Raw genomic sequence first — 13,343 nt, forward strand, 5'->3', positions numbered from 1 at the left:
TGGAACAAACACATCTGCAGGAGGTGTCTCATCCCAAATCTCTCTGGCTCAGATTCATTGAGCTGGGGTGTGAGTTAGAGAGACTCTAAAACATAAGGGAGCGGCAGGGATATCTGGACTGTTTTATCCAGAATATAGTTGTAATTTGCCTTTAATGGATTGCAGCCTGACATCACTAGAAAGGAAGTGTGTAATGTGATCCAGTTTTAGTTTCACTTTTGCTATCAGCAGGGCACAGACACACAGCTCTGCAACTTTGATGCCTTCAAGATTCCTGTCCATGTATTAATGTTCCCTTGTGCCTAGTCTCAATAAATGAACCCACAGCGTGTTTACACAATCCCTTATGAGCGATTGATGCCTTTATATCATTATAAAAGATCATGACATGGTGCGTAGCAGTGGTTCCTTCTCAACAACATGGTGCTGGCAGCAGCCTGGCAGCAAGATTAAATACAGGTATAACTTAATGAACAGTCTTAGCTCATGTTACATGGGATGAGAAGGACCCTCAAAGTTCAGGTCAGAACACAATAGAGCCACAGCTACAGAAAATGTTGAAATTGCAGCATGGTGACTGCACAGCAAAACTTGGAAGATAAAAAGCTGGTAAGCAGACGGATCCTTTGTGGTGAGTAGAACAGTGCATCGAGAGGACTAGCACTGAGTTAGCTCAGTTGTGAAAGATGAGTAACCAGAGTGTAGGCTGGATCGACAGCGAGTAAGGAACAGTCAAACAAAAAACCCGTCATAAAAATCTGACCAGATAAGGTTGTGGTTATAATTGGCAGAGCTTTGGAAAAGTGTGCGAAAGTGGCTAGAGTACAGCCACAAGGCAGACCAAGGTCTTAGAAGGCTGGGGGAAAGAACAAAATAAAAAAAATACAGGACTCTATAATTAGCAGGATAGATAGTTAGCATCCTCTGTAGCCAAGGACACAAATCATTAAATATGCATTGCCTACCCAGTGCCAGGGTAAGATATATCTCAGGGCTGCTCGAGAAAAAGTAAAAAGGCAAGTGGAAAAGTCAGTTATTATGGTCCTTGTTTGAACAAACCACATAGATAGGAATAAGGATGTCCTGTGAAAGAGTATCAAAAGTTAGGTCTGGCTTTTTAAATGAGAGCCTCTGGAATGTGCAAATTGATATAGGAGCAGACAGATCAGAAGAATTAACACATGGCTAAAGGGCTGGTGTGAGAAAGAGGGGTAATTTTCATGGGAAACTGGCACTAGTTTTGGGACAAAAAACTAGCTGTATCAATGGATTGGGCTCCATCTGAACCAGGACAGGTTCTGGTGGAATAAGAAAATGGGGACCTGGCAAATACTTTAAAACTAAGAAGATGGGGTGAGGTATAAATTAATCGTACTAGAGAAAAGGGTCCAGCTATCAGAAACACAAAAATAGAAACCATATGAATAAAAGACTCGTTACACTACTAGGTGTAGTTTACAGACCATCCCATAGTTGAAAAGGGGTTGAGGAAGAAATAGAGGATTGAGAATTAGGGGACTAGGTAACAAAAAAGATTGACAATCATGGAGAATTTCAACTGCCCTGATATTAATTGGATAGCTGAGTTAGGCAAATGAGACAAGAGAATGGCATTCCTTCAATGTGTACAGGGCTTCGATCTAACCCAATATGCAAGAAGCCCAGCGAGGAAGATTCATTATTGGATTCAATAATGGGGAATATACCAGAGCAGATAAGAGAAGTAAATTTAGCAGAGCATCTATGTAATATTCATCATAATATAAGATAATGATAGAGAAGAACATAAATATAACAAAAAAACAAAGTTAATAGATTGTGGAAAAGCTGATTATTGAGGGATTGAGAATAGAACTCGAGAAAATAAAATGGGAACGATATTGACAAGCAACCATGTTGAACAATAATGGCAAACATTTAAAATGATGTTCAACAGTGTATAGGGAAAATATATCCCATGAAAAGGAAAGAACAAACTAAACGATAACTATTCGGACTCCATAGATAAAGAAAGACAAACAGGAAGAATTGAGGTATAGGAATGAGTATATATACATCAGAGGGTAAAAAAGACTATGAAGAGTTAGGAGAGAAGTAAAGGAAAATTAGGAAGGCAAAGAGGAGCTATGAAATTAAATTAGAAACATAGAAATTAGGAGCAGGAGTGGGCCATTCGGCCCTTCGAGCCTGCTCTGCCATTCATTATGATCGTGGCTGATCATCCAACTCAATAGCCTACTCCCACTTTCTCCCCATACCCTTTGATCCCTTTCACCCCAAGAGCTATATCTAACTCCTTGAAAGCATACAATGTTTTGGTCACAACTACTTTCTGTGGTAACAAATTCCACAGGCTCACCACTCTCTGGGTGAAGAAATTTCTCCTCATCTCAATCCTAAATGGTCTACTCCATATTCTCAGACTGTGACCCCTGGTTCTGGACTCCCCCACCATTGGGAACATCCTTCTTGCTTCTACCCTGTCTAGCCCTGTTAGAATTTTATAGGTTTCTATGAGATCCCCCCTCATTCTTCTGAACTGCAGCGAATATAATCCTAATCGACTCAATCTGTCCTCATATGTCAGTCGGGTAAACCTTTGCGGCACTCCCACTATAGCAAGTACATCCTTCCTTAGATAAGGAGACCAAAACTACACACAATATTCCAGATGTGGTCTCAACAAGACCCTATGCAATTGATGTCCCTGTTCCTGTACTCGAATCCTCTGGCTATGAAGGCCAACATATCATTTGCCTTCTTTACTGCCTGATGCACCTGCATGCTTACCTGTGTAAGGACACCCTTACATGTACAAGAACACCCAGGTCTCATTGCACATTCCCCCCTCTCAATTTATAGCCATTCAGATAATAATCTGCCTTCCTGATTTTGCTACCAAAATGGATAACCTCACATTTATCCACATTATACTACATCTGCCATGCATTTGCCCACTCACTCAGCTTGTCCAAATCACACTGAAGCATCTCTGCATCCTCCTCACAGCTTACCCTCCCACCCTGATTTGTGTCATCTGCAAATTTGGAGATATTACATTTAATTCTCTCAATATATATATTGTGAATAACTGAGGTCCCAGCACCGATCCCTGCTAGTCACTGCCTGCCATTCAGAAAAAGACCCATTTATTCCTACATTGTTTCAAGTCTGCCAACTAGTTTTCTATCCATCTCAATACACTACCCCCAATCCCACGTGCTTTAATTTTACATGCCAATCTCTTATGTGGGACTTTGTTGAAAGCCTTCTGAAAGTCGAAATAAACCACATCCACTGGCTCCTCCTCATCAGCTCTACTAGTTACATTCTCTCAAAGTTCCAGTAGATTTGTCAAGCATGATTTCCCTTTCATAAATCCATGCTGACCCTATCCGATTCTGCCACTGTTTTCCACGTGCTCAGCTATTAAATCTTTTATAATGGACTCTAGAATTTTCCCCATTACCGACGTCAGGCTGACTGGTCTATAATTCCCTGTTTTCTCTCTGCCTCCTTTTTTAAATAGTGGGGTTACATTAGCTACCCTCCAATCTGTATGAACTGTTCCAGAGTCTATAGAATCTCGGAAGATGACCACCAATGCATCCATTATTTCTAGGGCCACTTCCTTAAGTGCTCTGGGATGTAGATTATCAGGCCCCGAGAATTTATCGGCCTTCAATCCCATCAATTTCCCCAACACCATTTCCTACTAATACTGATTTCTTTCAGTTCTTCCCTCTCACTAAACCCTGTGTTCCCCAACATTTCTGGTATGTTATTAGTGTCCTCCTTTGTGAACACAGAACCAATGTATGTATTTAGTTGGTCAACCATTTCTTTGATTTCCATTATAAATTCCCCTGTTTCTGACTGTAAGGGACCTACATTTGTCTTCACCAATCTTTTTCTCTTCACATACCTATAGAAACTTTTACAGTCAGTTTTTAATGTTCCCTGCAAGCTTATTCTCGTACTCTATTTTCCCCTTCTTAATCAATCCCTTTGTCCTCCTTTGCTGAATTCTAAACTGCTCCCAATCCTCGGGTCTGTAGTTTTTTCTGTCCAATTTGTATGCCTCTTCCTTGCATCTAATACCATCTCTAATTTCTCTTGTAAGCCATGGTTTGGCCACCTTTCCTGTTTTACTTTTGCGCCAGATGCTCCCACAACTCTTTCTCCCATACATCGATGATTACTTCGGTGCTGCTTCATACTCTCGTCAGGACCTGGAAAAATTTATTAATTTTGCTTCCAATCTCCACCCCTCCATCACTTTCACATGGTCCATCTCTGACACTTCCCTTCCCTTCCAAGACCTCTCTGTCTCAATTTCTGGTGATAGACTGCCCGCCAATATCCAGTACAAGCCTACCGACTCCCACAGCTACCTCGACTATAGCTCCTCACACCCCGCTTCCTGTAAGGACTCCATCCCATTCTCTCAGTTCCTTCACCTCCGTTGCATCTGTTCTGATGATGCTACCTTCAAAAACAGTTCCTCTGACGTGTCCTCCTTCTTCCTTAACCGAAGTTTTCCACCCACGGGAGTTGACAGGTCCCTCAACCGTGTCTGGCCCATCTCCCACGCATCCGCCCTCACGCCTTCTCCTCCCTCCCAGAAACATGATAGGGTCCCCCTTGTCCTCACTTATCACCCCACCAGCCTCCGCATTGAAAGGATCATCCTCCTCCATTTCCGCCAACTCCAGCATGATGCCACCACCAAACACATCTTCCCTTCACCCCTCCTGGTGGCATTCCGTAGGGATCGTTCCCTCCGAGACACCCTGGTCCACTCCTCCATCACCCCCTACTCCTCAACCCCCACCTACGGCACCTCCCCATGCAAACACAAAATATGCAACACCTGCCCCTTCACTTCCTCTCTCCTCATCGTCCAAGGGCCCAAACACTCCTTTCAAGAGAAGTAGTATTTCACTTGCATTTCCCCCAACTTAGTCTACTGCATTCGTTGCTCCCAATGCAGTTTCCTCTACATTGGAGAGACCAAACGCAGACTGGGTGACCGCTTTGCAGAACACCTTCAGTCTGTCTGCAAGCATTACCCAGACCTCCCTGTCGCTTGCCATTTTAGCACTCCACCCTGCTCTCTTGCCCACATGTCTGTCCTTGGCTTGCTGCATTGTTCCAGTGAAGCCCAACGCAAACTGGAAGAACAGCACCTCATCTTCCGACTAGGCACTTTACAGTCTTCCGGACTGAATATTGAGCTCAACAACTTTAGATTTTGAACTCCCTCCTTCATCCCCACCCCCTTTCCGTTTCTTCCCCCTCCGTTTTGTTTTTTCCAATAATTTATATGGATTTTTCTTTTCCACCTATTTCTATTATTTTTAAATGTATTCCACCCATCACTTATTTCACTCTACCCCCACTAGAGCCACCTTGCTTGTCCTGCTCTCCACTCTTAATTAGCACATTCTTTTAGATAATATTACCACATTCAACACCTCTTTGTTCTTTTGTCTGTGACATCTTTTGGTTATCTCCTCCTATCACTGCTTGCTTGTTCCAACAACCCGCCCCCCTTAAACCAGCTTATATTTCGCCCCTTTCCTTTTTCTACTTAGTTCTGTTGAAGGGTCATGAGGACACGAAACGTCAACTTTGCTCTTCTCCGCCGATGCTGCCAGACCTGCTGAGTTTTTCCAGGTATTTCTGTTTTTGTTTAGGAATAAACAATTGTTGCAGTTCACCCATGTGCTCTTTGAATGTTTGCCATTGCCTATCCAGCGTTATCCCTTTAGGTAACATTTCCCAATCCATCATAGCCAACTCACGCCTCATTCTATCGTAGTTTCCTTTATTAAGATTCAGAACCCAAGTCTCAGAATCAATTACGTCACTCTCCATCTTGATGAAGAATTCTATCATTTTATGGGCGCTCATCCCCAAGGGGCCCTGCACAACTAGATTGCCAATTATTCATTTCTCATTTCACAATACCCCGTTGAGGATGGCCTGTTCTCTCGTCGGTTCCTCAATGTATTGGTCCAGAAAAACTTCCCGTATACACTCCAGGAATTCTTCCTCTACTGTATTGTTACTAATTTGATTTGCCCAATCTATATGCATATTAAAGCCACCCATAATTACAGATGTTCCTTTATTACATGTGTCTCTAATTTCCTGTTTAATGCCATTCCCAACATCACCACTACAGTTCGGAGTCTATATACAACCCTCACTAACCTTTTTTGCTCCTTAGTGTTTCTCAGCTCTAACCATACCGATTCTATATTGTTGGAGCTAATATCTTTCCTCACTATTGAGTTAATTTCCTCTTTAACCAGCAATGTAACTCCACCACCTTTTCCTTTTTTCTGTCCTCCCTGAATACTGAATACCCCTGGATGTTCAGTTCCCATCCCTGTCACCCTGCAGCCATGTCTCCGTAATCCCGACTATATCACACCTGTTTACATCTATTTGCGTGGTTAATTCATCCACTTTATTGCAAATGCTCCTCGCGTTAAGGCACAAAGCATTAAGGCTTGTCTTTTTAACATTACTTGTCCTGTTCCCACTATTTTTCACTGAGGCCCTGTTTGATTCTTGCCCTTGATTTCTCTGACTATCACTTTGAACCAAGGCTCTAATGAGGTCAGGAGCTGAGTGGCCCTGGCAGAACCCAAACTGAGAATCAGTGAGCAAATGCCAGTTGATAGCACTGTTGATGGCCCCTTTCATTATTTTACTGATGATGGAGAGTAGACTGATGAGGCAGTAATTGGCTGGGTTGGATTTGTGCGTAGGACATATCTGGGCAATTTTCCATATTGCCGCGTAGATGCCTGTGTCAAAGCTGTACTGGAACAGCTTGGCTAGTGGCACAGAAAATCCTGGTGCACAAGTCTTCAGTACTGTGACCGGAATATTGTCAGGGCCCATAGCCTTCAGTATCCAATGCCTTCAACTGTTTCTTGATATCATGTGGAGTGAATTGAATTGGCTAAAGCCAGGCATCTGTGAAGCTGGGGACCTCTGGAGGAGGCTGAGATGGATCATCCACTTGGCACTTCTGGCTGAAGATTGTTGCAATTGCTTCAGCCTTATCTTTTGCACTGATGTGCTGGGCTCCTCTATCATTGAGGATGAGGATATTTGTGGAGCCTCCTCCTCCAGTGAGTTGTTTAATTGTCTACTACCTTTCACAACTACATGTGGCAGAACTGCAGAGCTTAGATCTGACCCATTGGTTGTGGAATCACTTTGCTCTTGCTGCTTATGCTGTTTGGCATGCAAGTAGTCCTGTGTTGTAGCTTCACCGGGTCGACACCTCATATTTAGGTATGCCTTGTGCTGCTACTGGCATGCCGTCGTGCACTCTTCATTGAACTTCGTTGATTCCTTGGCTTGGTGGTAATGGTAGAGTGGGGGATATGCCAGGCCATGAGGTTACAGATTGTGTTGGCGTACAATTCTGCTGTTCCTGTTGGCCCACAGCATCTCATGGATGCTTTTGAATGCTAGATATGTTTGAAATCTAAAATAAAAACAGAAAATGCTGGAAAAACTCAGCAGGTGTCACAGCATCTGTAGGGAGAGGAACAGAGTTAACGTTTTGAGTACATATGACCCTATTTCAGAGCTAAAGAGAAGTAGAAATGTGATGAAATTTATACTGTTTAAGCCAGATGGAGCAGGTGAGTATGGATAGAAGGCCAGTGATAGGTGAGGGTTAAGGAGAGATTAACAAAGATGTCATGAACAAAAAGACAGAAGTTAATGGTAGTGGTAAGGGCTAAATAAGGTGCTGATAGTGGCATTAAGGTAAGAAAGTAGAATGTGTTAATAGCAGAACAAGGGTCAGCACTCTGAAAGAAAAACATGGAACAAGTAACAGATTGCCCTTTTGGGTGTGGGTTGGGGTGAAGGGGGCTGTGGTTGGGGATAAAAGGATAAAAAATGGGGGATAAAAAAGGGAATAAAACAATGAATAAAAATAAATAAAAATAAGTAAATAGAAAATAAAAAATAAATAAAAAGGGATATAAAAGATAGAGGAGAGAGTTCATGATCTGAAATTATTGAACCCAAAGTTAAGTCCAGAAGGCTGTAAAGTGCCTAATTGGAAGATGAGGTGCTGTTCCTCCGGTTTGCGTTGAGCTTCACTGGAACATTGCAGCAAGCCAAGGACGGACATGTGGGCATGAGGGCAGGGTGGTGTGTTGACATGGCAAGCGACAGAAAGGTCTGGGTCATGCTTGCAGACAGGCCGAAGGTGTTCCGCAAAATGGTCACCCAACCTGAGTTTGGTCTTTCCAATGTAGAGGAGACTGCATTTGCAGCAGCGATTGCAACAGACCAAATTGAAGGAGGTGCAAGTGAAGCACTGCTTCACCTGAAAGGAGTGTTTGGGCTCTTGGACAGTAAGGAGGGAGGACGTAAAGGAGTAGGTGTTGCACCTTCTGCGATTACATGGGGAGGTGCTGTGGGAAGGGGATGAGGTGTTGGGGGACAGATACTGTTGAGTTTTTGCAGCATTTTCTGTTTTTATTTCAGATTTCCAGCATCCGCAGAATTTTGCTTTTATCATACTGTTCAAAATCTATCCCATTTAGCACAGTAATTTTTTTACACACACTTACACATATATAGGCAGAGTTGATTTTAGGAAAAAGGATCACTTTGTGACATGGAGAGGGAAACGAAATATGCAAATTTATCACAACTCTTGTAAAATGCTTTTATGATTATTGTATGCTTGTACTGTAATACTTTTACTTGGTAACCTTTATTTAACCAAAGTGGAAGACCTCAATCCTGAGGAATGGAGCAATCTTTCCATGCAGCAGAAAGTATAACATAGCCAGCTGTAGAAAAAAATGGTCCCTTTACATTGACATTCCTTAACTCGATCACAGAACAACAAAAACAAAATACGATGGGTGCTGAAAATCTGAAATAATTTGAGAGAAACCAATAATTTTATAGGGAACCCAAAGAGTCAACAAACTTTTATCTTCTCAGTCTGGACCAAGTTTGAGCCCAGAGGTGAGAAATTTGACTAAAAATATATTTCTAAATGTTTGCATCTACATTATTAAAGGCAATTGCAGCACCTATGCAACAAAAGGTAAGGCAGTACTGTAGCTCAATGCCAATTGCACAATTGCTTCATGCTTGAAAAGCTTCCCTTCACTTGTATCAACAAAACGAGTTTGTTCAAAGTTTAAAAAATCAATGACTGTTATCTCTTGTTTGCATCCTTTTAGGCACGTTAAAAAAGATTTGGTCTTTTTTATTTGGAAAAATGTTACTGCCCGTGGAAAACATACAACACTTTGACCATGAGTTTGCAGCATCAACCTCTTTCCATGGTTTACAAAATGCACTGCAAAGCAAACCTAGAATTCGCAGGGTTTTCTGGATGGTTGTTGTCCTTGGCTGTGTAATTGTGGTTTTTTCTCAGATCACCCAGTGTTTCATTCGCTACTTCAGCTGGCCAACATCTACATCTGTCACTATAAAGTATGTTGAGCAAATTGAATTTCCTGCTGTTACTTTCTGCAACTTAAATAGGTATGACATGCTACATTTTTAATATAGTCTTGCATGTTTCCCTATGATTTTAAAATGAAAATTCATATGAAGAAAAGTGCAAAGCACAAAATGATCTGGTTGACAAACAAAAATGAGCTATGACAACATGATGCTCTATAAGAGTAAACATGATACAATTTACATAATTTTGAAAGAGTGAGATTGCATGAATCATTCAATCTTTTGTGTGAAGGCATGAAACAGAGAAGGGAACCAGTACGAGCAAAGACTGGACACATTCCCAAATGCAGACTTAAGCAATATCTGACCTAACACAATATCTGTGCTCAGGTCATAAAGCTCTTGTGAAGCTAAGTCACACAGAGACTTCTGTGTGCCATGTAAACAGTGCTTATGCTATTTTTCTGGGATTTCTTGAAGTTATGGCAGAATATCAGATTGATCTTTTAGGATGTGCCTACATTAATTTTCCTCATTATAGTAGGTGTGAATGTTAATTGGCTGCCTGAGATGAGATGACAAATTGCATATCATGCACAGCCTTTGCAACTAATGTGAGAGGCAATTGTACAGTTTGAAATAGATTATCAGCTGTAACATTCCAAGCTTTAACGCAGATCTTCAATACCTGTATCCAGGGACACAGTTCACAGTTGCCTTGTTTGAAAGACATTTAAACATTACTGAATCACAAAACATAGATCAAAAACAAAAGAAAAGGAAAAACGTAGAGTAACAGTCAGGAATTGTGCTCTATGTGCTACAGGTAAAGGGAAAACTAATAGATGTAAAGTAATTAAAATGAAAGAAATAAGAAATGTGTGAGTAAGACACTAGAACAGAAACACAGGTTAGGGTGTGTGAACCAAATAAGCATTTCACGTCATTAATTGGCCAGCCAGCATGGAATTGGGGTCGGGGCCTGAACGTGGGCAACAGGCTGTTTCCCAGCCGCTCCCAGGCCTGCCCACCGTGCCCGCCCAACGACCTGAAAATCCTACCCATGGCTACTAGGATTGTAGATTTGGGTAATGCTGACTTCTATGGCATGAGACTGTTCATGGAAAACCAGTCAAATCTTTTAATAGATAAAATGCAAAAAAAAAAACAGTGGAACGTGTTGAAAAACAGTTCAGCATGATAAGGAATCAGTTAATACTCTGAAGGGGCAAGAGCTCTACTTGCAAGAAAGGACAGCCATAGGCAACTAAAGAGTTATCAGACAGCATAAAACTAAAAGAAAAAGCATACAAAAATTTTTTTTAAATTATAGGCTCTGGCAAATGGGAAAAATGCAAAAAATACAAAAGGTTAGAAAACAGATGGTAAGAGTTGTAAGAAAGGAATATAAAAGGAAACTTGCAAGATAATATCAAAATCAACAAAGAATGTTTACAGTTATTTTAGGAAGAAGAGGGTGGTTGGAGCAATGTCCACATGACAACTGATAAGGGTGATTTTAAGCGGGCGGGCCAATTAAGGCCCGCCCAGTGTGACGCCCGGCGGGAAGCACTATGCGCTTCCTGTGCGGGCGGGGGGGCGGGGGCGGGATTCCCCAAATGTGAGAGTGCAGCACTTAGCCTCAGGGAGATCGCTGAAAGTTGTACAAACATTAAAAGTAGAGGGAAAAAAATCCTTAACATGTCCCCCTCATGTGACAATGTCAACGAGATGGGACATGTTAATAAATTTCACAAAAACTTTATTACATTTTTTTAAACCCTACCTGAAACCTCATCCCGCCGGTGGATGAGGTTTCATTTTTTTCCTATTCCCCGTCGGGGCTCCTGGCCTGTCCGCCAACCTTAAGGTTGGACGTGCAGGTCCTTTAATTGTTTCAATGATCCTGTCAATGGCCTCAATTGGCCATTGACAAGTCAGTGGGCGCACAGCTGATTTGGCTGCGCCCCCGCCTTCCTGAAAATTTAAATGGGGTGGGATGATGTCGGGGGTTCTGCCAGATGTCACCTTGCGTCATTTTGCGCGTTGGTGAGTTGGTCCCGCCCCCTGCTCGCCGACGGCAAAATTCAGCCCACTGAATAATTATTTTGCTTCATTGTTTTCTAGTGAGGAAGAGGTCAGCAAGTCAGACATCCTAAGGAAACTAAGATTGAATCAGGGAGAGGGACTCTACAAAATTAACATAAGCAAAATAACATTGATGAAGAAAATAATGTCATTAAAAAGTAACAAATCCCCAAGGACAGCTAGTTTCCATTCCAGGGTTTTAAAACATTCAAGTCAGAACATTGATACCCTAACAATAGTCTTCCAAAGTTCTTTCAATTGAGGAATCATTCCTTTAGGTTGGAAAATTGTGCACGTCGTTCCACTAAGAAAGGTGGGAGAGGGAAACCAGGGAATTATAGAAGTTAGCCTAACATCTGGGCAAAATTTTGCACTCCCGGGGTGGTTTTGAAGGCATGTAGGGGTAGCATAAAATTGGATGTAATGGGCAATGTTCTTGGCACTTATCCACCTTGCCCTGCCCATGTCCTCACCAAATTTGTACATGCAATAGGGGCTAAGTGGCCTACTCCTGCTCCTAATTCACTAGTAGGTGGAGGCTGGTGACAGGTTAGAAACCCAGCAGGTAACACTTCTTGGGCTTTGGGCAGAAAAAAGGGTCGGGGTGACTACTTTACAGGCCCCTATTTCCATCAGAGGTCACCTCCCAAACTCCAGACAACCTGTATTTCCCCTCCCCCGTTGTCCTATCCACCAAGGCCCACGACCCACCGTGGCTCCTCACCCACCTCGCACCCCATTGTCAGGGCCTGATGACCTGGCCACATTGATTACACCCCCTATTTACCTCTCATCCGCCTCCAGCAACAAATGTTGTTGGGCACTGGATGCAATCCCAGCAGTGGCCACCACTCCCAGTGGCCACTGCTGGGACCAGACAGCTGTCAGCCATCTGATTGGCTGGTAACTCTCTGAGGTGGGACCTCCTCCCCAGAGGTGGGGCAGAAGTCTTGCCAGATGTTAAGTTGCTGTAGGACCATGCAAGTTGGTGAAAATGGGTGAGATTCCCGCTTTTGCTTTTGCCAAAGGCACCCACTCGCTTAATGTCCAGCCCTTCTGTGGGGAAACTGCTAGAATTTATAATCAAGGAAAAAAATGACTGAACATATAATATTTTCAGCTGATCAGAGAAAGTTGGTGTGGATTTGGAAAAAGTAGGTCATGCCTGAAAAATTGGATTGAAATTTTTGAAGAGGTGACTAACGTTGTGGACAGGGAAATGCCTGTGGATGTAATTTATATTAACCTCCAGGCAGCATATGAAGGCATCTCTCATAAGAGACTGCTAACTAAAATTGAATCTTTTGGAATTGACTTGGTTAGGAAATTGGCCCTGTGATAGGAGACAGAGAGTAGGAATAATTGGCAGGACATGATTAGTGTCCCATACCTGTCTTGGGGCCTCAACTATTTGCATTCATTATTAACTTTAATAATGGAATAGAAAGGCATATCTGAATTTTCTGTTGACACAAAGTTAGTTGGCATTTTAAGTGGTATAGATGGAAATGCAACATTACAATGAGAAATTGATAGGTTAAGTTAATGGACAAAACTATGGCAAATAAATGTAGGCAAATGTGGGGTCATCCACTTGGGCACCCAGAAAGGATAGAACAGGGTACTTTCTAAATGGTGAAAAGCTATGGGGGATCCAAAGAGACTTGTGTGTCCAGATGCATAGAAGATTAAAATGCCATGAACAGGTGCAGAAAAGAATCAAAGAGCCTAATGAAGTAAGGTCTTCATATCCAGCAGACGAGAATAAAAAAGGGTAGAAA

The 13,343-nt window shown here is 42.3% G+C and overlaps 1 protein-coding gene across 1 annotated transcript in view; it reads left to right on the plus strand.

The window, feature by feature from the left end:
• The first annotated feature begins 570 nt into the window (after positions 1-570).
• Positions 571-13,343, plus strand: part of LOC121271920 (acid-sensing ion channel 5-like) — a 166,512-nt gene continuing 153,739 nt past the window's right edge. The window contains exons 1-2 of the mRNA XM_041178200.1: positions 571-631; positions 9,246-9,552. Of these exons, the coding sequence (XP_041034134.1) occupies positions 571-631; positions 9,246-9,552 (368 nt within the window). The remainder of the gene's footprint in view (positions 632-9,245; positions 9,553-13,343) is intronic.

This window comes from Carcharodon carcharias, chromosome 1, assembly GCF_017639515.1.
Source record: "Carcharodon carcharias isolate sCarCar2 chromosome 1, sCarCar2.pri, whole genome shotgun sequence".
Lineage (NCBI taxonomy): Eukaryota > Metazoa > Chordata > Chondrichthyes > Lamniformes > Lamnidae > Carcharodon > Carcharodon carcharias.